Here is a 27,624-nt window from a genome sequence, read left to right on the forward strand (position 1 = left end):
TATTACTGCATGTTCGGAACTAGAAGCACAAGCATTTCGCTACACTCACATTAACATCTGCTAACCATGTGTATGTGACCAATACATTTTGATTTGATTTGCAAAATTATAATTATATTATTTTTAAAATGTTTTTTATATATACACTACTGTTCAAAAGTTTGGGTGCACAACTGAGCAAGAGGACAAGTACATTAGAGTGTCTAGTTTGAGAAACAGAAGCCTCACAAGTCCTCAACTGGCAGCTTCATTAAATAGTACCCGCAAAACACCAGTCTCAACGTCAACAGTGAAGAGGCGACTCCGGGATGCTGGCATTCCAGGCAGAGTTCCTCTGTCCAGTGTCTGTGTTCTTTTGCCCATCTTAATCTTTTATTTTTTATTGGCCAGTCTGAGATATGGCTTTTTCTTTGCAACTCTGCCTGGAATGCCAGCATTCCAGCTACAATAGTCATTTACAACATTAACAATGTCTACACTGTATTTCTGATCAATTTGATGTTATTTTAATGGACTTTTTTTTTGTTGCTTTTCTTTCAAAAACAAGGACATTTCTAAGTGACCCCAAACTTTTGAATGGTAGTGTATATTTTTTAAAACAGGACACATCTGAGGGAGAACGTGTCCCCATGCCCCCTATGGGCATGCCACCTCTGCACATGATCACCTCTGCTGTTTGACTGCTACGATGCTTCAGCTCGGTTATTCTGGCATGTTGATGGTGTGTTCTCCAGATGACACACGCTTGCAGGCTCACCACAGGAGGCTGCTGAGGGGAGGACATCTCTTTATAATGGCTGGAACAGAGTAAATGGAATGGCATCAAACACATGAGGGTATGTGGTGTGCATTCCATGTGTGTGTCATCTGGAGGCTTCACCATCAACATGCCAGAGGATGAGCGTGCCCAATTTGACGAGCATGAAGCGAGATTCGCAACGGCTGGAGCGTCGGCCCTCCCGCCCGATCCAATTTTGCTTCAGTTACGCTCACTTCACCCGCTCAGGGCATGCCCGGCTCATCATTCATTTGTAGTCTACTTGTGTGCTGTTATTGCCCCTTGCTTAAGCTACTGTCATGGAGTTGGCTAAATATTGTCTTAAAGAAACTGATAGAACACAAAGGTGCTAAATCAAGGTGGCTTACAAAGATGAGGACCAAGAGCAAGAGAGGGAGTGTGGTGATGTCGTGTCAACAACTTGAGAATCATTGTGGAATCTGAAAAGACTCGTATCCCGAAGGCATGATGGTGTACTTACTATGTGCACACGCTAAACAAAAGGAACAAGGTGGGTAGATAACTAAGTGTGTATTTATAAACTAAAAATGATAAACTTTTAGTTTATTTTTGTTCTATTATTTATACAATAGGCCATCATTGATTTTGTCCCAATAAGCCTGGCATATTCCTATGTTCAAGGAGCTTTCCGTTTTGATTGGGTTATTTAGCTTAAAAACTTTAGGCCTACCTAATATAAAAATAAAAATAATAAATTCTGCATCTCTGCCCAGCCTGGCAAAAAGGGTGTTTAGCATCCCCAGTGACTCTGCACGTTTGGAGAGGATATTCTCCGCTGTGTGGAGAGGATATTCTCTCCAGGCACCATCGCATTTGTATTTAATTCTAAGTAAATCACAGCCTATATGCACAATTTATAGACTATAATTTATAATTTCATTTAATTTATAGACTACTATACTAGTTGTACCCTTCTTCCTAACCAGCAGCTTTAGTTACACATCAGTGAGGGGTGAATAATACATTAACCAGCATGGCCTATACGTTCCTTCTACTCCTGAAAGGAAGGGAAGGGAAGAAAAAGTGAGAGAGATAAGGAAAAAGAGTGGGAGAGCGGGGGGAGCGAGAGGGAGGGAGAAGTAGAGGGAGACATCTCCAGCATCTGCCCCCTCTTCTTTTACATGCAACCCAGGAGATCCCTCCCTGCTTTGCAACCTGTTTGCCTACAGTATGTCCCCGCTTAATTCAGATATATGGTATGGGACCATACTGTATGGAAGATTCATGTCCCAGCTAAACAACAACACCAGTCCTTGGATATATGAGAAGGGGAGTGATGCATACATCAACTCTGATTCAGTTGACTCACTTGATCTGAGGGAAGATGCTGGCAGTGGTTTCTTCTTGTGGGTCAACAGTTACAAGTGACACCCATCCACCTCCGTTTTAATGGCTGAGTGCAAATTGTACAGACAGTGTTCCAGACAGCTAGATTGTGACTGACCGCCTTGACACAACGGCAAAATAGATTGTGAGAGCTTGGGACTATAAGATTATATCTGCAATTTTTGTAAACATTTTGTTCGCCTTGTTCTGTTCAATGTCCTCTACCTATATTGTAATCTAAATACCCCAAATCATGTTGTGATGTTCAAAAGAATACAAGATAAGAATTGCTGACACCATTCAAACCAATGAGGTTCGGAACTTGAAAGCCAATTATCTCAGAATCATCTTTTTGCAGATAGATCCTTATAGTCCCAAGCTCTCGATTAGTTACTAGCCGAGACACAGACAAACACAGACACACCGCCCTGTACTCCCTGTTCACCCACGACTGAATGGCCAGGCACGACTCCAAAACCATCATTATTAAGTTTGCAAACGACACAACAGTGGTAGGCTTGATCACCGACAATGAATAGACAGCCTATAGGGAGGAGGTCAGAGACCTGGCCGGGTGGTGGCAGAATAACAACCTTTCCCTCAACGTAACCAAGACTAAGGAGATGATTGTGGATGACAGGAAAAGCAGGACCGAGCACGCCCCCATTCTCATTAGTGGAGCAGGTTGAGAGCTTCACGTTTTTTGGTGTCCACATCAACAACAAACTAGAATGGTCCAAACACACCAAGACAGTTGTGAAGAGGGCACGACAAAGCCTATTCCCCCTCAGGAAACTAAAAGGATTTGGCATGGGTCCTGAGATCCTCAAAAGGTTCTACAGCTGCAACATTGAGAGCATCCTGACTGGTTGTATCACTGCCTGGTACGGCAATTGCTCGGCCTCTGACCGCAAGGCACTACAGAGGGTAGTGCGTACGGCCCAGTACATCACTGGGGCTAAGCTGCCTGCCGTCCAGGACCTCTACACCAGGCGGTGTCAGAGGAAGGCCCTAAAAATTGTCAAAGAACGCAGCCACCACAGTCGTAGACTGTTCTCTCTACTACCGCATGACAAGCGGTACCGGAGTGCCAAGTCTAGGACAAAAAGGCTTCTCAACAGTTTTTACCCCCAAGCTATAAGACTCCTGAACAGGTTATCAAATGGCTACCCGGACTATTTGCATTGTGTGCCTCCCCCAACCCCTCTTTCACGCTGCTGCTACTCTCTGTTTATCATATGCATAGTCACTTTCACTATACATTCATGTACATACTACCTCAATTGAGCCAACCAACCAGTTGTCCCGCACATTGGCTAACCGGGCTATCTGCATTGTGTCCCACCCACCACCCGCCAACCCCTCTTTTACGCTACTGCTACTCTCTGTTCATCATATATGCATAGTCACTTTAACCATATCTACATGTACGTACAACCTCAATCAGCCCGACTAACCGGTGTCTGAATGTAGCCTCGCTACTTTTATAGCGTGTCTTTTTACTGTTTTATTTCTTTACATACCTATTGTTCACCTAATACCTTTTTTGCACTATTGGTTAGAGCCTGTAAGTAAGCAATTCACTAACGTCTTCACCTGTTGTATTCGGCGCACGTGACAAATAAACTTTGATTTGAGACAGACAGACAGACAGACAGACAGACAGACAGAACATTCCACGCATACATAGCCAAGTTCTCTCAACGGATACAGAGAAAGATTTGAGTCAGTGTGTCTGGTCTGGCTCCCTAAGTGCTGTGTGATTTATTCGTCCTCATTTGCTGTCACGGGCCCCTAGCTATCTCTGTGTCGTGGCGATGCACCAGAGCGATGTAACTCAAACATTACAGTGACCGTTCCAGATGCATCGTTATTTACGAGCAAACTTTTTAAAGTGTTTCTCAAACAAGCACGTAGAGAGAGCGTTCACTAAGTGTGTCTTTAGACAACGTGTCGATACTGATGAGATCAAAAGGCTATTGCACACTGCTCTCGGATCAGCTCTCTCCATTCAAATGTACATGAGAACTACTCCACAATACTAACGACGGATCAGCTCCTAGAGAGATATTACCACCTATGGCTGCAAGTAGGCTATTGAGGTGGCTTATTATGCTTACCCAATAATAATGCCCTAAATCACCGATTGGGCACATTATTGAGCACATGTTGTCACACATCATGAAATACATTGAGGCAGAAAATGACAGACAGTGGCCTAGTCGCAAAATAGGACTCTATTGACTGCAAAATGATTGAAATAGCCTATATATGCCCATGTAGCCTATGTATATTTTAATGCAGTCATCAACATTTTCATTTGAAGCATAATTGTGTCCTTCAATTGTTTGAAACAATTGGAAATACTTTGGCCAAATTTGTATTTGTAGTTATCGAAGGTCACAGTCAGACAGACACCTAGCCTAAATATCTTGATTCTATTTTTAAATGGCAATTTTTCTCTGGATTAAGTGACGTGGAAGGGCAAAAAAACATCAAACAATGCACGCTGGCTGCTCTACGGGTGGTCTGGATCACTCGTAGTGCAAAGGTTTCTTCGGAGCCACGTTACTAATGAAAATACATCGTAAGATGGTTCTAATGATGACGCAATGAAGGCTCGGTGACGGAGGCCCAGACCAGATAGAGAGTAGAGACTGAAAACACAGGTCTGGGATCAGGGATAGGGGACTCCGGTATGGCAAAACTGCACTGCATAATCATCTGGGAAGGTTGGGCACAACTGTACATGGTATGGTTCGTTGGTAAATTATTCGGGCCGCTCCCTCACTCTCCCTCTCTCTCCCTGCCCCACCCCCCCCTCTCTCCCTGTTCCTCTCATTATCTCTCTCTCTCCCTCTCTTTGTCTTTCTCTTTCCCTCTTTCTCCCTGTCCCTCTCTCCCTCTCTGGGTCTCTGGCACTTTAGCGGTGGGCCTCAGAGCTAAAGAGACAAAGCCCATTCGGAAGGGTCTAACGAGTCAAGTTATTACAGCAGCCAAGTGTGAGATTAATTAACTGAGTGGCGATTAGGAATAGAGCAGACACGGTCTCCTAAAAGTAACGGTGGGGAGCGCTGGAAACAAATCAACGTGATTTATCTCGCAGAGCCATTTGGGAGAAGAAAAACAAAATAACCATAAATAATAATGATGATCTTCCCTCCTCTGAAAGTTAATGACGCCAAATAGCAAATACATTTCTTTTTGCCAACGAAAAGTCCTCAAAAAGCTGGAAATATATATATAAATCCCTCATAATTAACCCGCAGCTGTTTGTCATCATAGGCCATTAAGTATATAAAACAATTACGAACGTAGAGCGAGAGAGGGAAGGGGAGAGAGAGAGATAACATGGGCATAGGCCCAACTGAAAGGGAGGGAAGGGGGTGTTGAATCTCAGGGTGGTTAGCTGGCTATATACCCCAAGGGAGGATCTGGAGAGGGAGGAGAGGGAGGAGTGCCATGCGTGAAGGAGAGAGAAGGAGAGAGGCAGGGGAGGGAGAGGCAGAAAGGGAGAAGAGGGAAGGAGATGCCAGGAACCCTGCTGTTTAATCAAAGCAAGTTGTGTGCGTGTCATGTGTCTGTAACACAAATTCTGTCGAGCATGTGGTGTATGCCTCTAAATGTGTTTGTGTGTGTATCGTTACCTGTGTGTATGTGTCAGCCTGCCTGTGCGTGTCAGCCTCCTTAGCCGACTGTGTGTATGCGTGCACGTAGGTGTGAATGTATGTGTGTGTGCGTGTGTTTCAGAGCATGTGTCAGCAGCCAGCGACACAGCCCAAAAGACTTGACCCGGCTGCGTTCCCGCCTCTAACTGCCCTAACCTTGCTTTTGTTGTTGTGCCCCTGACCCGAATGGGTAATGAGTGAGCAGGTAAACTCCCACATTTAATTCTATGAATGTTGCACCTGAGAAGAGATTTCTGTTCTGTGACTTGGAGTGACTCTCTTGCAATGTGTGAGCCTAAAACCTCTCTCTCTCTCTCTCCCCCCCCCCCCCCCCCCCCGGCTTTATTGGCATGTGAAATGAACAGTAAACATTACACACAGAAATTCCAAAAGAATAAAGACATTACAAATGTCATATTATGTATATATACAAAAGGGAAAAAAATAAATCCTTAAGTTTGGGTCAGGTATTTTGCTACTGTGTACGCTCTGTTTAGGGCCAAATATCATTCTAGTTTTTTTGTTAATTCTTTACAATGTGTCAAGTAATTATCATTTTGTTTTCTCATGATTTGGTTGGTTCTAATTGGGTGTCTTCTGGTTGGGTCTCTCTCGCTCTCTCTCTGTGTCTTTTCTCTCTCTTTAATGATCTTAACGTGAGAACCGCCAGTCGAGCTCTGGCTAGCCAGCTCACCCCGAGGCTATCGCCTCCCCTGGAACTCCTTAGCAGCCTGTTTGAAAAAGAAAGGGATAGAAATACAGCGAAAAAACATGTATAATTACTCATCTATTACACTGTGGTAAAGCTGGACCTATTAGGATTGCTTTTTTATTCTTCCCTATCCCAGGTACATGAGGACATACCTCTGGAAATTAACATCGCTCACGGGTGATAATTGACTCCAAACTTTGCTGGCACGTCTTAATAAATCAACGTCAGTTGCTCGGGTAGTCTCACAGTTCCTCCTTAAAAGCTTGAGAGCCCATGCATTTCACATTCTGGCCTTTTCTCGTTTTGTTTTATGTTACTCAAAAGGGACGCCAAACCAAAGGAAAAATAAAATAAGAACATGTTAAAACTTCAAGGGTTTTGAGCTGTCCATGGTATATTTTTGACCATTATAAAGTAATTGAAAGCCGCTGGTATGTGGAAAATGTGAAACCACCACATCACGTCTGTCCACTGCAGACAACCAGCTGTAGATTGAACACAATCATTACACAGCACTTTACAAGTGGACTGTAAAGACTGTAAGACAATCCGATATGTTGGCATGATGGCTATATCAAGAGCGGATACTCATAACGGCAGTTATAAAGAAAGACTCAATAGCTATTCATACAGAACAGTTAAGCTGGAAGTTAAACCCTCTTTTTAATTTAGAGCCAGTCCCCATTCAGACTCACTGCTTTTCTTTTATACCCGGACCGGCTCCGGCATTTTCTGTGTTGTGCTACACAGAGGACAAGCAGGATTTTGTCATTGTGTGGACAAGCCTGTATCGGTGTGTGGTTTGTATGTGTGTTTGTGTGTGTGAGAACCAGGGACCCTCTGCACACATCAACAACAGTCACCCACGAAGCAGAGTTACCCATCGCTCCACAAAAGCCGCGGCCCTTGCTGAGCAAGGGGAACCAGTACTTCAAGGTCTCAACGCGTGATTGACCTAACCGATTTGAAACGATATTAGCGCGCACCACCGCTAACTAGCTAGCCATTTCACATCCGTTACATGTGTATGCATGTCCAGTGTCTGCATGAGTGTGTTCTTGAAAGACTGCCATACGCATATGAGAGAGAAAGCTTCACGTTTCTCGGCGCTAGACATCACTGACGATCTGAAATGATCCACCCACACGGACAGCGTGGTGAAGTTGGTCGCAGCAGCGCCTCTACAACCTCAGGAGGCTGAAGAAAATTGCCTTGGCCCATAAGACCCTCGCAAACTTTTACAGATGCATAATTGAGAGCATCCTGTCAGGCTGCATCACAGGCTGGTATGGCAACTGCACCGCCCGCAACTGCAGGGCTCTCCAGAGGGTGGTGCGGTCTGCCCAACGCATCACCGGGGGCACACTGCCTGCCTTCCGGGACACCTACAGCGTCCGATGTCACAGGAAGGCCATAAAGATCATCAAATACCCGAGCCATGGCCTGTTTACCCCGCTATCATCCAGAAGGCGAGGTCCGTACAGATGCATCAAAGTTGTGAAAAACAGCTATCTCAAGGCCATCAGATTGTTAAACAGCCATCACTAGTCGGCTACCACCCTGTAACTCAAGCCTGCACCTTAGAGGCTGTTGTCCTATACACATAGACATGGAATCACTGGTCACTTTAATAATGGAACAATAGTCCCTTTAATAATGTTTACATACTGCTTTACTCATGTATATACTGTATTCTATTCTACTGTATTTTACTCTATGCCACTCTGACATTGCTCGTCCTAATATTTACGTATTTCTGTATTCCATTATTTTACTTTTGCATTTGTTGTGAACTGTTAAATATTACTGCACTTTTGGAGCTAGGAACACAAGCATTTTGCTACACCCGCAGTAACATCTGCTAAATATGTGTATGTGACCAATAACATTTGATTTGAATTGATTTGAGAGGGAGACAAGCCACGGGCAATACAGCCACACAGACAGTCTGTGTTCCCCATTCCCCTAGGATAGCCGTGGTGCAATCTGCAATCATATTTTCATAGATTTTGTCTGGGACCCATCCGGGCTAACTGTTAATACTGCTGCTGTAGTCAATATAATGAGCGTTTTGTCGGGTAAGCAGAGCATTTTTATTTTTGAATTAACCTTTGACCTTTATTTATTTATTCAGTCAAGAACAAATGCAAGTTTACAATGACGGTCTACCAAAATGCAAAAGGCCTCCTGTGGGTACAGGGGCTGGAATAAAAAATAAAAATATAGGACAGAACACACATCACGACAATTGATACACCACAACACTACATAACGAGAGACCTAAGACACCAACACAGCATGGCAGCAACACGTGACAACACAGCGTGGTGGCAACACAACATGATAACAACATGGTAGCTACACAACATGGCAGCAGCACAACATGGTAGCAAAACATGCTACAAACATTATTGGGCACAGACAAAAGCACAAAGGGCAAGAAGATAGAGACAAGTATACATCACGCGAAGCAACCACAAGTCTAAGAGTGTCCATGATTTATTATTTTTTTTACATTTTTTTAACCTTAATAAGAACATATTCTTATTTACAATGACGGCCTACCCCGGCCAAACCCTAACACGGACGACGCTGGCTTTAATTGTGCGCTGCTCTATGGGACTCACAGTCACAGCCGGTTATGATACAGCCTGGAATCGAACCAGGGTCTGTACTGACGCCTCTGGCTCTGAGATGCAGAGCCTTAGATCGCTGTGCCACTCGGGAGCCCCACTTTGAATGAAGAGATGGGGATAAAACTGTCCAGTTTGAGTGTTTTTTGCAGCTCGTTCCAGTGGGTAGCTGCAGCGCAACGCAGAAGCAGAGAGCAATCTAGGAGAAGATTGAAGAGGAGAGGGAGATGGTTCTCTGGGCGGCTGCAGACTGCAGTAGGAGACCACACTGATCTGAGAGAACGTTAAACACTAACACTCAAGGTCACCTCGCCACCAACCTCCGCTGTCGTAATGAAAGGAACACAGAGATAGGGGAATAGGGGAGTCTCTCTCTGTCTCTCTCTCTCTCAGTATTCTGGCTTGTTTTTTGTATTTTTCCCTCAATCTCCACCTCCCCCTCTTTCTCTTGGCTCCCTTCTCCTTTCCCTTTTTCTCTCTCTCACACTCTCCCATCTAGAGAGACTTGTAAACAGCATTAGTAAACTAAATGCCTTTAATGTGGTTTTTCACAGTCACACCCAACACTGGGAAAGTATATGGCAACACATTGAATGCAGCTTTATATGCAATGTGTGGCTCTATGGGCTCATGTAGTGGTTTAAAATGTGCAATGGCCACATTTCAAGCTCTGTCACATAGGCATATTCAGCTAAGTGATAAATATATATATATTTATATATATATATATATATATACACACACACAGTTTAAGTCAGAAGTTTACATACACTTAGGTTGGGGTCATTAAAACTTGTTTTTCAACCACTCCACAAATTTCTTGTCAAGTCGGTTAAGACATATACTTTGTGCATGACAAGTACATTTTCCAACAATTGATTACAGACACATTATTTCACTGATAATTCACTGTATCACAATTTCCAGTGGGTTAGAAATTTACATACACTAAGTTAACTGTTTCTTTAAACAGCTTGGAAAATTCCAGAAAATGATGTCATGGCTTTAGAAGCTTCTGATTGACATCATTTGAGTCAATTGGAGTTTTTTTCTGTGGATGTATTTCTAGGCCTACCTTCAAAATCAGTGCCTCTTTGCTTGACATTATGGGAAAATCAAAATAAATCAGCCAAGACCTCAGAATTTTTTTTTAGACCTCCACAAGTCTGGTAAAAAAAGAAAAAGAAAAAAGAAGAGCACTTTTTGCCAGTCTTGTCTGGTCCAGCGACGGTGGGTTTGTGCCCATAGGCGACGTTGTTGCCGGTGGTGTTTGGTGAGGACCTGCCTTACAACAGGCCTACAAGCCCTCAGTCCAGCCTCTCTCAGCCTATTGCGGACAGTCTGAGCACTGATGGAGGGATTGTGCGTTCCTGGTGTAACTCGGGCAGTTGTTGTTGCCATCCTGTACCTGTCCTGCAGGTGTGATGTTTGGATGTACTGATCCTGTGCAGGTGTTTTTACACGTGGTCTGCCACTGTGAGGATGATCAGCTGTCTGTCCTGTCTCCCTGTAGCACTGTTTTAGGCATCTCACAGTACGGACATTGCAATTTATTGCCCTGGCCACATCTGCGCTCCTCAGGCCTCCTTGCAGCATATATATATGATAGAGACATGTGACCATATTAGAGATACATATTTCCCTCAGATTACACAGAGCCACAAAGAATTCGAAAACAACCCCAATTTTGATAAACTCCCATATCCACTGGGTGAAATACCACAGTGTGTCTTCACAGCAACAAGATTTGTGACCTGTTGCCACAAGAAAAGGGCAACCATTGAAGAACAAAAAACATTGTAAATACAACCCATATTTATGTTTATTAATTTTCCCATTTGTACTGTAACTATTTGCACCATCGTTACAACACTGTATATAGAAATAATATGACATTTGAAATGTCTTTATTCTTTTGGAACTTCTGTGAGTGTAATGTTTACTGTTAATTTGATTGTTTTATCCACTTTTGTTTGTTATCTACTTTACTTGCTTTGGCAATGTTAACATATGTTTCCCGTGCCAATAAAGCCCTTGAATTGAATTGAGAGAGAGAGAGATGGTTTGAGTATAGGTGAACGAAGGGGAGATTCTTGGCTCTTGGATTATATTGGCTGATAAAGCATATTGCGTGTTTGTTTGTGATCTAAATATGTCGGGACGGTGTCACTGAGGTTTGGCACAACCGTAACCCACACACTTAAAAGCAAAAATCCCTGTAAGAGAGAGGCGCCAGTTGAATTTATACACACACAGGCACACACACATTTCATGCATCCACACACACACACACACACACACACACACACACACACACACACACACACACACACACACACACACACACACACACACACACACACAGAGAGAGACCGTGAGACAGAACTAGCCCCGGTGCTTGAGGCCTCATATATATTCCTGTCCACACTTCCTCATATGGCTCTTATGAGGGCTTGTTAACGGCGAGCAGCTTTGCTCATTAGCTAGATCTACTGAGGATTCATCAGAAGCCTTTTGGGCCAGACAAAGAAACAAATCAAAGCGTATCACTACGCCCTTATCTTATCCAATAAATTACTCCACCACCCTATTCCCCTTTCTGGAAACACATTTAACCCTTTAGACCGCAAACGAATTCTCAAATATTTTTTGTAGATGACTGAGAATTTTCAAAATGAAGCAATTTTTCTCAAACATTTTCATACACACAGACATAGCTCAAAAACAAAGAACAAATGACAATTCCAAATTCACTTTCTTTTAACCTCTTCTTTAATATGACGCCACATTCACGTCAATAGGAGTAACAGCCATCGTGTAAAGACACTCACTATTTCTCCCTCAAAATGAACAATGCATAATATATTATACTTATAAATATTGAACAAATAATCTTAAAATCTGACCAGAGGACAATATTCAGACATATTCAAAGTAGGCTATTTGATTGACAACGACACTTTCTTCTGTAACAATGTAAAACTGCAAACAGCTATTCAGAGACTTGCAAATCTAGATAACCTCTCTCAATAACATGTAGTACAGACCAGGCCTCAAACAAAATGTAGAAATAGTATCCTAATTTGACAACAATTCAGTTAATTCACTGAATGTAATAGATAGACAGATAACTACTGGTCAGAGACAACCCGAAAAGAAATACACAGTTTCCCTATAAGATTTGTAGGACAAATTATTATTTCACACTGTCACTCTAGTGTTTGCATTTAGCCTACAACATGTCATGGGACTTCTGGAAACACAGCCCCATCCAGCAAAGTGGAAAAGAACATGTAAAGCACACAACTCCCACTCTCTGCCCTGCGTCCACTCCAGATGCCCGTCAAACTACACCAGGTAGTGGTTTGAGTGACAACTCGGTCCAAACCTCCACGTGCCACACTCTTGGCTCACCGCTTCCTGCCACTGTAGCCATCCCAAAGTGAATGCACAAGTTGCATTCTGAATGCCTTTGGGGACCAATGCATGCGGTTTCTGGAAAGGGCCTTTGCAGGGTCCCCCACACTAGTCTACTGACGCCACCCTCAGGGTACCATACATAGGTAGCAATATGCCGCGCAACCGCTTTGAGAAGCTATGTAGGTACATGCAGTTTTCAGATCCAAATTCAACAAATGAGACAGACAAATTGCACAATGTAAGCTGTGTGGTACAAGGTGAGACTTAAGAATTTGTTATTTGATTAGATTTTTTTTATTTACAATGACGGCCCACACTGGCCAAACCCGGATGATGCTGGAACGATTGTGCACCGCCCGAAGGGACTCACAAACACGGCCGGTTGTGATACAACCTGGAATCGAACCAGGGTGTCTTTAGTGATGCCTCAAGCACTGAGATGCAGTGCCTTAGACCGCTGTGCAACTCGGGAGCCCGAGACTTGGGGCAGACACATTCCATGGAAACGTAGGCTCCCATCACCGGTGTGCTCTCCCTCTTCCTGTTCCTCCTCCTCTACCTCTCAATGTTCCGTTCACTCTCCTCTCGCTCCACTCCTCCCTCCTCCCTCCTCACTCCACATCTCTATCCCTCCAATCATCTCTAACTCGTCTTCCTCCCTGCCTTCTGCTGCTGGGCCTTGACTCTTCACATCACTTCCCTCACTTTCACTGACCTAGAGGAACAGAGTAACAGAGGGAGAGAGAGAGAGAGAGACAGACACACAAACACACACACAGTACAGTTGAAGTCGGAAGTTTACAATAACTTAGGTTGGAGTCATTAAAACTCATTTTTCAACGACTCCACAATTTTCTTGTTAACACACTATAGCTTTGGCAAGTCGGTTAGGACCTACTTTGTGCATGACACAAGTATTTTTTCCAACAATTGTTTACAGACAGATTATTTCACTTACAGTTCACTGTATCACAATTCCAGTGGGTCAGAAGTTTACATACTCTAAGTTGACTGTGCCTTTAAACATCTTGGAAAATTCCAGAAAATGACGTCATCGCTTTAGAAGATTCTGATAGGCTAATTGACATCATTTGCGTCAATTAGAGGTGTACCTGTGGATGTATTTCAAGGCTTACCTTTACACTCAGTGCCTCTTTGCTTGACATCATGTGAAAATCAAAAGAAATCAGCCAAGACTTCAGTAAAAAAATTGTAGACCTCCACAAGTCTGGTTCTTCCTTGGGAGCAATTTCCAAATGCCTGAAGGTACAACATCATCTGTACAAACAACAGTACGCAAGTATAAACACTAAGGACAACAAAGTGAAGGTATTGGAGTGGCCATCACAAGGCCCTGACCTCAATCACATAGAAAATTTGTGGGCAGAACTGAAAAAGTGTGTGCGAGCATGGAGGCCTACAAATCTGACTCAGTTGCACCAGCTCTGTCTGGAGGAATGGGCCAAAATTCACCCAACTTATTGTGGGAAGCTTGTGGAAGGCTACCCAAAACATTTAACCCAAGTTAAACAATTTAAAGGCAATACTAACAAATACTAATTGAGTGTTTTTAAACTTCTGACCCACTGGTAATGTGATGAAAGAAATAAAAGCTGAAATAAATCATTCTCTCAACTATTATTCTGACATTTCACATTCTTAAAATAAAGTGGTGATCCTAATTGACCTAAGACAGGGAATTTTTACTAGGATTAAATGTCAGGTATTGTGAAAAACTGAGTTGAAATGTATTTGGCTAAGGTGTATGTAAACTTCCGACTTTAACTGTATGTGTTATTTCATAGTGTTGATGTTTTCACTATTTTTTAGAAATTTAGAAAATAGTAAAAATATAGAAAAACACTTGAATGAGTAGGTGTGTCCAAACTTTTGACTGGTATTATATGTTTTTTAGGCTGATGGGTATTCAGACATCATGGAGCACACAGAAAGACGTTCATAAATATGCTCATAGATGACCAGCAGAGTTAGATTATACCCGTAAAGGCTATATATGGTTTATACACCTCAAAGACCCATGGTTAGATGACTTAGTTAGCTAGTTGTCTTTGTAGGGAGGGAGTGAGACGATCAAGTGACAGCGTTGCGAGCAAAGCACAATGTTGTCGCCTACACTCAACTCTCCTTTTCTTGCCTGACAGACAACTACAGAGTTAGATAATTAGTTACAAAGCTGGGACAGGTTCCAAATGAATAGCACCGGTAAAAACAGGACAAAACAAGCAACTGGCTATTTAAACACATTTCACAGCAACTGAATATCATTTGAGCTCCACTGTGGGGGCTTCTACCATAACACGACAGCTAAGCAAGCTGTCAAATAATAGGAAAACGAGGCAATATATAGCCTATGAATATCTTTAACTAGCAAATATGACAAACCATAACCTAAATCCAACAGATAAATATGAATGACTCTCATCTCTATTTCGTGGCTAGTTAGCTGGTTGTCTGTATGGCTAAAGTAGTGAAGGTGACAGCTTGACATTTCGTGAGCACAGCACACATGTATAGCCACACAACTTTTATAGCTGGCTATCCTGACTGCCAAACCTGACAGCCAAGCGTTGACGGCAGCTATGTGTATTAAACGGTAAAACAAAGAGAGAAATGTTGTTTGGCGTAGGGGAATGGCTGTGGGGAATGGGTACCAAAGTCAGTGATGTTAAAATGGTATGGTAGAGAGGAGTCGAGGTATAAATAGGCAGGATTGAAAGTTGGGTAATGGCCAGTTTGATATCACGGAGCGTGCAGCACGTGGCTATTTTCAGTATCACGGAGGGCTTTTTATAGGATTTTGGAACGTGTACCTGAGAATGAGTGTGTGAGCTTGTCTGTCGCAATTATGGAGTAGTATGAATCAATCAAAACACATGGGGTTGTGGTTATTGTGTGTTTAAATATGAATCATACTCCTGGTCTCGTAGCCTGAAGGTAGCGTGAGTTTATACTTAGCTCAACTAACAGCTGTACAGACACACACACATACACACTTGCAGATGCACGCACTTTAACACAAACACTTGTGGCCCCACACACAGCGCTCAGATCTGCATTTCCATATGCAGATACTATGGGCAAGGGTAAACTCCTACCTTGGTTTTTTTCAACCCAGGCAGTTGAGTCATCGCTGAGAATATGAGATTATAGAAACAAACAGACCTACTGGCAGACGGAGACTACTTGAAAACAACTCCCACACCCATTTGAAGATTGATTGACGACTAGACTAAATACAGCGCCGTGTTCATGTTTGCTGAAATGGCAAATGTGTGCAATTACTAGATTGAAGCAGTAAGACAAACGTTATTTCTGAAGAAGTTTTAAAAAGGTAAAGAAAAATGAATGGAGGAAAAGTTGAATTGGGTAAAGTGGAATGAAATCCCTTTAAAGGATTGGTTCACAATTTTTGAACCAAATCTCAATTTTTTATGTAAATGGTATGCGAATGAAGGGTCCAGACAATATTTTAGCAATTTTACTTGGTTTTGAGAAACTTCCTCCACCCGCAATTGCTCGTTCTGCAGTATGGTGGCTACGGAAAAACGTGAACAAAGGCTCCAAAACACCCAAAATACGTCCTTAGAAATGGCAAAGCACTCAGTATAGTGATGCAGGTCTTTAGATGTTGTACACATGACATTGTGTAATATTGAACAGCGTCAAATTCCATTATGTGCGACTCGGGCGGTTTTCTCATACCAGCTGTGCTGTGCGGGCTACACGGAGATGCAGCACGAGCGACACGGAGAAGCAGCACAGCTGGTAGGGGAAACTGCAGATCAAGCAATGAGGACGTCTACTGCAGGTAGGAATAGTTTCTCAAAACGAAGTGAAATCACAACTGGACCCTTGTATAACATGCCATTTACATCAAAATAGAAATTTGGTGAACAAAAAATGGCGAACTCATCTTATAAGATCTGGTCCAGTGGAAAGAACTCTTGTTTTTTTTAAAGAAAGTAAGTTTTATCCCAAGTCCCTCGGAAATCCAAGCCAATGTGTGATTTCCTGTAAGTAGAGCACAATGCATGGCGGATCTAGATGATTTGAAATCACATGGTCTGAATGTCATAAATCAGTTTGGGGTTGAGGATGACTACATCGCAGAGCAGAGCAGGGGGGGGGGGGGGGTTCGGTGTGTGTGCTTGCGCAGCCCTACAGCGTAACGTCATACGGTGAAACATGGCCATAAAAGCAGTTAGTCTTCTCTTAGACATGTTAGCCTCTCCTTAGACAAGACCTGAACACTATCATTAAAGTCCCGTCACCATACTGTCAGCATCAGCAGTTCTGCCCACAAACATACACACACACACACACACACACACACACACACACACACACACACACACACACACACACACACACACCTGGTTTGCAGACAGCCGCCCTAGGGGCTACCTGTTCGTCAGATCCGCTCTGCTCTGTAATTACAGGCCGTAGTGAAAGAAAAGGGGGAGTGTGGAGAGGGGGGCTGAGAGAGAGAGAAAGAAAGAATGTCAGAAAATACAAAAGAGACCATTCCACTGGCAATACAGGAACTAGTACAGACAGAGCTCTTGATAGCACGCACACATACTCCAAAAATCCACACACCAACAGAGGAATATTGTGCTTGAGTCAGCCTTTCCCTTCTCAGCTGTTTCAGTTTGAGAACAAGCCCATGTCTGAGACTACTGCACCAACGTGATCAAATCACCAGTCTTCATTTTAACTCCCAGTGGCCACTGCTCCTCTCCCTAAATGATGCATACGTGAACTCAGACCCCCAATCCATTCCCTACACTCCCTTTGATGTGACAAACAAAACATGAAGGACTTTGCTTCTATCCCCTGTTATCTACTTTACCGTCGCCATCGCTGTCTAGGCTGCCATAGAAATGAAATATACTAATCACATTTTATCGTAGTCACCACACTGCCACGATTTATTTATCGCTGCATAAAAATGGATAGCCAACCAAGCAATGAGGCAGACAGTCAGAGGAACCTTTAACACGATTAAGTCTGCAATCCATTTGATAAGCCAAGTAAATGAGGGGGCCAACAAACTGTGTGGCCCCTGAGGACTGTGTTCATTAGTGTCGCCCTGCAGTGAGAGAGCTCATTTGCCCAGCATTGACAGTGGAACCCGGTTAGTACACAGAGGCAAGCGCTCTGTGACAGCCATTGTGGCATGAGTGACAGCAAGTGGCGAGAGTGAGAGTAGGGGAGCTAGGGGAGAGGTGTCATGGGAGGTGGGGTGATTTGGGGGGGAAATGTGGGGTGGGTAGAAGGGGGTCTTTTGAAGGAATTCCACAGAGGGAAATAGGGGGAACACCACAGCCACCTACATCGAGCACGTCGACCAATTACCCAAGCAGGGGGGCTCAGCACAAAACGGGGTCCCCTCCTAATCATGGCACACTATCGCGGTACAAAGGGAGAGAGGCTGCCTGCCCCATTCAAATTGAAATTGGATTTTTCCTCTCTCTCTCTCTCTCTATTTTCCTCTCTCTCTGCCCCTCTCCTCTCGGCTTGATAAAAGCAGCGGCAACAAAAGCAGCCTACAAAGCAATTAGGCTAATATTGCACTAATACGTTTAACGTTGGGGATCCTCTGGTTATTGTTGACACATTTCACTGTTTTGTGGCTAAACAGAGCTGAAGTGTTTGGCGACGGTGCAGGCTTGGCCTTTGTTGAAGTCGAGTTGCCATGCGCCTGCGTGTTTCTCTGGAAGGACACAACAAAGGCGCTCAGAAGAGAGAAAAAACGATAATTAACTGGGGAAAGAGAAGGACTCAAGACAGAAACGCTGATGTGTGTGTGCAACGGTGTTTGTTGAAAACAACGACAACAAAAAAATCCTCCCGAATTTTGCAGGCGGGCTAAAACTGTGGTCTAGTTGCTGAAAATTTGCTAATTGGAGAATTAGCATCAGTGTAACTAAGCTAACACAACATTTATCATTCAGGAAGTCACTGAAACACCAACAAATATCCATTGACATTCCCTGCCAGATGAGAAAATATCTCCTCCCGTAACTGAACTGTTGAGGGGTCAACTGTAAAAAGAGGCTACTTGCAGAAAAGAACAACAAAAGGTTGTAGGTACGAGCAACACACTACTAGATGATCCCTCACCTGTCTGCTCTTCCTGGCCTGGGAGTTAGGTTTGGCCTAGGAAACGAGCACACATTCTTCTAGGTCAATAATGGCGCTTTTGCCTCTCCCCCCATTCCCTCTTCCCCTTTCTTCTTTTTTTTGAGATGACTGGTTGTTTGAACAAAGACATATTTGAAGAGGCTTGTAACCCTGTGTGCTGTGTGTGTGTGTGTGTGTGTGTGTGTGTGTGTGTGTGTGTGTGTGTGTGTGTGTGTGTGTTTTCAGACTCAATAGGAATGAGTGTTTCAATGGCTCCCCATGTTATTAGGCCTGCTCTGTCATTAGGGGATTAGAGTATATGGGCCGGCCTTGTCGGGTAGTCTGTATGTGTGTGTGCCTGCCTGCCAGCCTGTATTTTAATATGTGTGTGTGTGTGTGTGTGTGTGCGTGCGTGTGTGTTTTTGCGTGCCTACCTGCCAGCCGGCCTGTATGTTAATATGTGTGCCTGCATATGTGTGCGTGTTTGTGTGTGTGTGATGTCTATGTCATCCATGTTTCACGGTGTTTATATTCTCTATGTATGATCCAGGGTCAGTGAGTCATGTTTATATCATAGCTTTTGTGTCACTCCTCCTCCCCACCTCTCCCTCACTGTACACAGTGCTGATCTAGGTAGGGTAGAGCTAACCTACATTGTAAATAACACTTTTATTCAGCAATCCCCTATGACTCAGGGATCTTCCACCCATCCCAGTACAGTATAGGTGGTTGGAAAACATCTACCTCTGGCCAGACTTACTGTACCATCCATCATTACACAGTCAACAGAGCTAAAGCTTCACATACTGTATGGAGAGAATAAATAGAGAGAGAAAGAGATGTAGAGAGAGAGAGAGACGATGACAGCGAGAAAGAGAAATAAAGGGATGCAAAGAGAGGTAGAGAAAGAGAGATGGATGGATTAAAAGAATACATTTGCATGTCAGTGTGGCGGCTATCCCATTGCCAACGGCCCCAGTCTATGTAGTACACTGCTTTATGACACCGCCTTTTATAGCTTTACTCTGTCAATGTTTTACCCTCTGTCTGACATCCTCAAGATGTACTCTCTCTGATTGTGGTGTCCCATAGTAAAACTTCAAAAGGACATTTGGAAGGTTAAAATGGGCTAAAAAGGTGATCTGATGGACAATACCTTTTGAGCTGTGTATGTTTGTTTCTTTCAAGAGTTGTCTGTCAGGTTATTTTTTGGGGTCAGGGCTTTAAGAGCTCTCTTGCCTAGCATGTTAGGTGTGTTAGCTCTCTGTGTATCCTTTTTTTTGCCATGGCCCAGTAAGAAGGGGGGAAAAAAACGAGGTTTTGTCTTATATTTTGTATGGAAAACATTTTCTGTCGACTTCAAAGTGATTGCGTTGCAGTTCCATGGACTCGGTGTGTGCTCTCTTGCTGGCCTTGTGGCCCTTACTGATTTTGGGGAGTGATGACGATCCGGGTTATGACGGGGTCACTGTGGCATTGCTCTGCCCAATTGATTCAGGATTGCCTCTTCATTGCTGGGCACAATGAGGGGGCTTTGCCGTAGATATATACTGTTTACACACCGGCCGAGAGCTCAAACAAAACAGAAAGTTGCAGAACCTACTGGCTAGGCCACTGCATGCACATGCACTCCTTTCCTGAATGTTCCATAGTTAACACTGAGTCTGGCCTTCCGTGCACTGTCTCTCTGTGTGTGTGTGTGTCACACACTGTCATTATCAGTGAAGTTAGCACTAATGTAGGGTGTACATGGTCTGTTTTAATAGACTAGGTACTATAGTAGTTTAACACTGTATACCTTTGTACCTCATCATCTCCCTGTGTGGTTGCTTGCTTGTAAGTGGTCTGACAAGAACACTGTGATGTGTGAGTCAGATGGGGAAGTCCTAAGCAAAGAAGATACACACATACTATCATGTACACACTGACACATTCTCTCAGATGCTGTCACTCAAACCTAACAGGGTGACATAAATGGGACGTTTCTGCAAAAGAAAGAGATGCTACAAAGCTAGTCTGACTGACTAGAGAGAGGTCTTTGAGTTCGATGCGGTCGAGAATATCTGCGTTTGTCAGCATAAGTATTTCAACGCAGGAATTTGCAGTCGGAAAAGGAGATTACATGCAGCTCCCTTTTTCATGTCATTTCACCTGGAACACTTGAAACAGACTGAAGGAGAGAGAGAAAGAGAGAACGAATTGGCGAGGGCACTAGAACAGTCTACAGCACACGGCCTCACCCTACTAGAATCTGTAGTCAAATGTCTACTGTTTGCTGATGATCTGGTGCTTCTGTCCCCAACCAAGGAGGGCCTACAGCAGCACCTAGATTTACTGTCAGGGCCCAGACCTGGGCCCTGACAGTAAATTTCAGTAAGACAAAAATAACGGTGTTCCATAAAAGGTCCAGTTGCCCGGACCTCAAATACAAATTCCATCTAGACACTGTTGCCCAAGAGCACACAGAAAACTATACATACCTCAGCCTAAACATCAGCGCCACACGTAACTTCCACAAAGCTGTGAACGATCTGAAAGAATAGGCAAGAAGGGCCTTCTACACCATCAAATGGAACCTAAAATTCAACATAACAATTACAATTTGGCAAGAAATACTTGAATCAGTTATAGAATCCATTGCCCTTTATGGTTGTGATGTCTGGGATCCGCTAACGTACCAAGAATTTACAAAATGGGACAAACACCAAATTGCGACTGCATGCAGAATTCTGCAAACATATCCTCAACGTTAAACACTAAATAATGTATGCAGAGCAGAATTAGGCCGATACCCGCTAATTATCAAAATACAGAAAAGAGCCGTTAATAAATTCTACAACCACCTAAAAGGAAGCGATTCCCAAACCTTCCATAACAAAACCATCACCTACAGTCACCTACAGAGAGATGAACCTGGAGAAGCGTCAAGTTGGTCCTGGGGCTCTGTTCACAAACACAAACAGACCCCACAGAACCCCAGGACAGCAATACTATTAGAACCAGCAAAATTAATGAGAAAACAAAAGGAGAATTACTTGACACTGTCACGATCGTGTGGGGGATTGACGGACCAAAACGCAGCAGTTTTAAAATAAAAGAAGATGGCTTATTTTCCAAGATGACAAAAAATAAACACGAAACACTTTAACAAAACGAACAAAACAACAAAACGACCGTGAAGCTACAAACGTTGTGCACATACATACAGGCTACAAACGTTCTACATAGACAATTACTCACAACCAATGAGAGCCTATGGCTACCCTAAATAAGGCTCCCAATCAGAGACAACCGAAATCAGCTGTCTCTAATTGGGAACTCATTCAGGTAACCATAGACTCTCCTAGATAACTAAACATACATAGACAACGCTAGACATCTGAACTCAACACAAACCCATATACTACACCCAATAACCCCTTTACCATAGAAACACCCAAAACCAACAAAACACAAACATTCCCCATGTCACACCCTGACCTAACTAAAATAATAAAGAAAACAAAGAATACTAAGGCCAGGGCGTGACAGACACATTGGAAAGAATTAACAAAAAAACTAAGCGAACCAAAATGTTATTTGGCCCTAAACAGAGCGCACACAGTGGCAGAATACCTGACCACTGTGACAGACCCAAAATTAAGGAAAACTTTGACTATGTACAGACTCAGTGAGCATAGCCTTGCTATTGAGAAAGGCCGCCGTAGGCAGAACTAGTTCACAAGAGAAGACAGGCTATGTGCCCACTGCCCACAAAATGAGGTGTAAACTGAGCTGCACTTCCTAACCTCCTGCCAAATGTATGACCATATTAGAGACACATATTTACCTCAGATTACACAGACCCACATAGAATTAAAAAACTCCCATATCCATTGGGTGAAATACCACAGTGTGCCATCACAGCAGCAAGATGTGTGACCTGTTGCCACAAGAAAAGGGCAAACAGTGAAGAACACACTTCATTTTAAATACAACCCATATTTATGTTATATTTATCTATTTTCCCTTTTGTACTGTACAGTCATACTATGACATTTGAAATGTCTCTATTCCTTTGGAACTTTTGTGAGTGTAATGTTCATTTTATATTGTTTATTTCACTTTAGATTAAAAAACTATTTCACTTGCTTTGGCAATGTACACATACGTTTCCCATGCCAATAAAGCAATTTGAATTGAAATGGAATTTAATTGAGAGAGAGAGGAGAGAGAGGATAGAGAGAGAGAAGAAAAGCAAGGCCTTTGTGGAAAAAAGGTACTGTACAACTTTCCATTGTATGCCAATGCAAACATTGGCTCACTTTTGGTATCGCACCATTCCATGATCTTTACTGTCTTGTAGAACAGCAGAGTGGTAGGATAATAACACATGCAGTTGCTTAGTACTGCTTCCCAAGTGCCAGGTAGTAAAATAGTTAATTTATAGTGTTCCCTTCCCCACACGCTCTCTCTTCTCTCTCTCTCACAGCGAGACTGTTTGCCTAGGCAATAGAAAGAGGGAACAGTAGGAGGACAGAGAGAGAGAGAGAGGGAGAAATAGAAAACAGTGAAAGGGGATTGGCTGGTTTTTAAAAAGCGAGGGAAATTTAAGTGTATTGACCTTTCTTCTGGGTGAAGAGATTTTCTTTTGTGCTACTGTGGGTTTATGACACCCTTATCCATGCCTTCTATTCAAGTTATATACAGTATCTGGGGCTCCCGAGTGACACAATTGTCTAAGGCACAGCATCTCAGCGCTAGAGGCGTATCACAACCGGCCGTGATTGGGAGTCCCATAGGGCAGCGCACAATTGGCCCAGCGTCGTCCGGGTTAAGGTTTGGCCGGGGTAGGCCATCGTAAATAAGAATTTGTTCTTAACTGACTTGCCTAGTTCAATAAAAGTTAAATAAATAAATACATATTTTTGAGTTTTATAACTTGTTACCACAATGTGTATGTGTGGTGTGTGTGTGTGTGTGTGTGTGTGTGTGTGTGTGTGTGTGTGTGTGTGTGTGTGTGTGTGTGTGTGTGTGTGTGTGTGTGTGAGAGAGTGAGTGTCCTCATTTGCACATGCTTAAGAAGTGGAATAGTCTCTCAATGACACTCATGGTTGTTTCCTGGCCCTGTAAAAACATGTCTAATTAAATTAGTAAAACGAGCAACAAAATAAAACGTCTACAACACCTCCCAGATCACCCACTTAGATGTCTTGTTCCTCCACAGTCTTTTTACGCTAAATATATTTTTTTACGCTAAATTGAGAATATTTTATTAAAGTTTAGCAGATTACTTCAGAAGTAACTTGTATTTTTATGATGCCGTTATCTTGGTAACTGTTGCAGGTTTACTTGATTTCGTCTGTGTTAGTTCCTCTTTCGCTAAAGTATTTGTCTCCTTTTGTCTGTTTACAGAAACATTAATGGACACCAAGTGGGCCACAACAGAACTAGCCTGGACCGCACATCCTGAAACTGGGGTAAATTGTTGGAGTGTGTGTGTGTGTGTGTTTGATCGCACATGTGTGTCTCTCTGTGTTTCAGTGTATGTGCGTGTATGTATGCACAATGCATCTGTGTCTATGTAAAGTTTTTTTATTTTTATTTAACTGCCTAACAAAACATTCATTATAGTGACTCCAGCAGCAGGTAGGTATGTGAAAAGGTACACGGCCAGGTCTGAGTCACTGTCTCTCTTTCACATTCTCTGTGTTGGGAGATTACCTCTTCTCGCTTTGTACATTAGTCTGATACAGAGCTGTGTGTGTGGACATAGGAAGACAAACACAGATGTAGACTGAGCAGCATCTCCTCTCCACATGACAATAACAGGCCTGGTGGGTCTAGAGGCAAACACACAAGTGTGATGCAGCGTGGTGCTGCTAGGGTCTGATACACATTGACCTCTGTTTGTGTATGTGTGATAGACAGTATCTCCACATACCATTCTGCCCAATATGGAAGCGTGTGTATGTGTGTGCAATGTGTACGTAAAGTGAGCTGTATGTGTGTGTGTGTTCTTGTATTGTATGTCTGTTTATGTCTGCGTCTGGATTTTTCTCGTCTGTGTCTGTATGTGTCTGTGCACGCACGCACATTGGGCATGCCATTTCTCCCCAAACAGATGGCCATTGAAGGGGGAATTCCAAGCTCTAGCGGAGTAAATGGCTCTCCCTGGGATCAGTATGTAGCCTCCAGGGGGTTTCACAGAAACAGATAACAAGGTGTTACTAGCGACCAGCCAGCCTGTAGCCTATAGCATGTAGCCCTTATTATGCAGCATGCAGTTTGTAGCATGTAGCATGCAGGAGCCCACAGCTCTAATGACTGTTATTAGCATTGGTTCTATTAGCAGACCACACATGAGCTTACAGGCTGGTACATGCTAAGCACATGTTAACTTTACTACACACTATGGTTTGAGGAAACTAGTGTGACAACTAGCATTTATGGCTAATCCTTGACGATGTGTTATCTAGCTGCCTCGGTTGGTATGCAGGTCTGGGAGAAGGCTTGAGTCCTCACATCCCCCTCACATCCACTGTCCCGGCTGCACCAAGGTCCCAGGGAATCTGAAAGTAAAATGTAGAGCCTTTGACTGTAAAGGACAAAAGGAAAAAGGAGTTGACTTGTAAAGCTTGCATAACTATTCATCTTGTTCCAAATTGATGCCAAAGAATTTGACCCTCTTTCACACAACCTACTTAATTCATTCAGGTTTGGTATGCAGGGCTGGCGTGAAGTGTCCGCATCTGTGCTGTACGTGTGGCATGGGGTTAACCTCCACACACACACACACACACACACACACACACACACACACACACACACACACACACACACACACACACACACACACACACACACACACACACACACACACACAATCTCCCTCTTGCACACTGGGCAATGTATTACACTGAACTAAATACCCATTCACACTTCATACATTCTCTCGTCTCATTGACCTGGCTGGTGATTATTGATTCCCCCAACGGCCTCGACTCCAGCAGATAGCTCACAAATGAATGCCTTCTCTGGGCCTGATCCTCAGCTAAGCCCCCCTCTCTCCACAGGTCTAGAGGGTCCTGCTGGATGAATAGCCCGCCTCCGCTACATCCATATTAGGCCCCTAATTAAGAGTCTTCAGCCTCGGAGAGAAAACTTTCATTATTTTCTGTCTTTCTCTGTCTGTATTTCAGCAGCGTCCAAAGTTCTGTGGTAAACTAATTTTCCCCAGAGGTGGCAAATTGAAAGCCTAGTTTAAACGTGGCTCTTGTACATGTTCCAAAGACTGACGTTACTGCTGTTGTCCACTATTGAGATATTGCCTGAGAGTTGTCCCGGAATTGTTTTTTAGCTAATTATATTCTTAGCTAAATATTTGACTATTTAATAGTAGTAGCCATAATACATAAACAACACCTTTGATAGGATTCTTTGATCAGAACACTAACGGTTCTTCTTCACTGAACCAAAATGGTTCCATATAAAAATATTTTTATATTTATTTCACCTTTACTTAATAACCAGGTAGCCTAGTTGAGAACAAGTTCTCATTTACAATATATAGAACCCTGCATGGTGCCATGTATGTATTATGGCTACTACTATTAAATAGTAATGTATTTAGCTAAGAATATAATTTAATAAACAACTAAATAATGCACAAAAGAATACCAGCATAGGTTCAGAATTTCCTGTCGTTATATGCAAGCATAGTTTTGAAATATGAACTGGTGGCCAGGGAGGCATCTCTTCGTGTGAATGATGGCCCACGTCAACTCTGGCTGACTTCTTTACAGTGCAGTACAAACAGCAAACCTCACACATACAGTATGTGTCAGCAGGTAGCCTGGTGTTTAGAGCATTGGGCCAGTAACAGCCTAGGAACCCACTGTTCCTAGGCTGTCATTGTAAATAAGAATTTGTTCTAAACTGACTTGCCTAGCTAAATAAAGGTTAAAAAAAAGAAAATACCGTTGAGATGAGCACAAATTCAAGCTACAGTGTAGGAGGAAGCCCAGGGTATGGGATGACATTCTCTAGTACTAAGCATGTTTCCATTTGGCCCAACTTGAACGGACTGTTTTGTTTCGATTGACGTTTATCGTTCTAAACATCCTCAGCCAAGTGGAGCCATGTATTGAGAAACACATTAAGTTAAACCTGGATGCCATTAAAAGATTCACCCAACCAGGCCTTTTATGTATTTTCTGTATATAACACTTAATACATTTGCCAATTTGCATACATATTTTCATTTACTGAAACCCGTAATCAGAGCTTTTCCTCAGCAATTTATGTATTTGTCTCCCAACGGTGAGAGATAAAGACGTAGGAAGGAAAGGGAGAAAAGGTTACACGTTTCCTTTCGCAGGCTGTAGAGGACGATGCGATCGTTGCTCCGTAATTGAAGGGTAATTGCTTGTGAAGCGATGCAGCGACTACAACGAACCTGGAGAATGAGGTAAACAACCAGTGCTGTTCAGTTGGGACGCACCCGGGTTGACACTCCTCTGTAATTGTGATGAATTCGCCGTCCCTTGTTTCCTGACTCATCACCGTGGCAACCAGAGATGAAAGGCCGTGGTGGGTGGGGGTGGAAAAGGGCCTCGACTTAACAGCGCCGATCGGGGCGTAATTGAAAAGGCACAAATCCCAAAATTTGACTCCTTTTTTCTTTCATCTGCTCGTTCCTAACGCCTCACCTAATTTCTCTCTCCGAATTGTGTTATTGGACTTAGTATCTGAGGCCAGAACAGAGCGCTGTACATCATGTTAAGTACCTCACAAACCCTGGATGTGCTGTGTACTGCCGCTTTCATCCACACCTAAGGCTTATACCAACAGACTAGCGATGGAAACATTTAACACTCCTTACATAATTCCTTAGCTATCATGTGTGTGTGAGAGTGTGTATGTGTGCCAATGTGTTTA

At 43.2% G+C, this 27,624-nt stretch overlaps 1 protein-coding gene across 11 annotated transcripts in view; it reads left to right on the forward strand.

The window, feature by feature from the left end:
* LOC129811123 (ephrin type-B receptor 3-like) overlaps positions 1-27,624 on the forward strand; it is a 97,190-nt gene that overhangs the window by 26,838 nt on the left and 42,728 nt on the right. For all 11 annotated transcript variants that reach the window (XM_055862321.1, XM_055862327.1, XM_055862328.1 and 8 more), the window contains exon 2: positions 24,100-24,164. In XM_055862321.1, the coding sequence (XP_055718296.1) occupies positions 24,100-24,164 (65 nt within the window). The remainder of the gene's footprint in view (positions 1-24,099; positions 24,165-27,624) is intronic.

This window comes from Salvelinus fontinalis, chromosome 14 (assembly GCF_029448725.1).
Source record: "Salvelinus fontinalis isolate EN_2023a chromosome 14, ASM2944872v1, whole genome shotgun sequence".
In the NCBI taxonomy this organism is placed as follows: Eukaryota; Metazoa; Chordata; class Actinopteri; order Salmoniformes; family Salmonidae; genus Salvelinus; species Salvelinus fontinalis.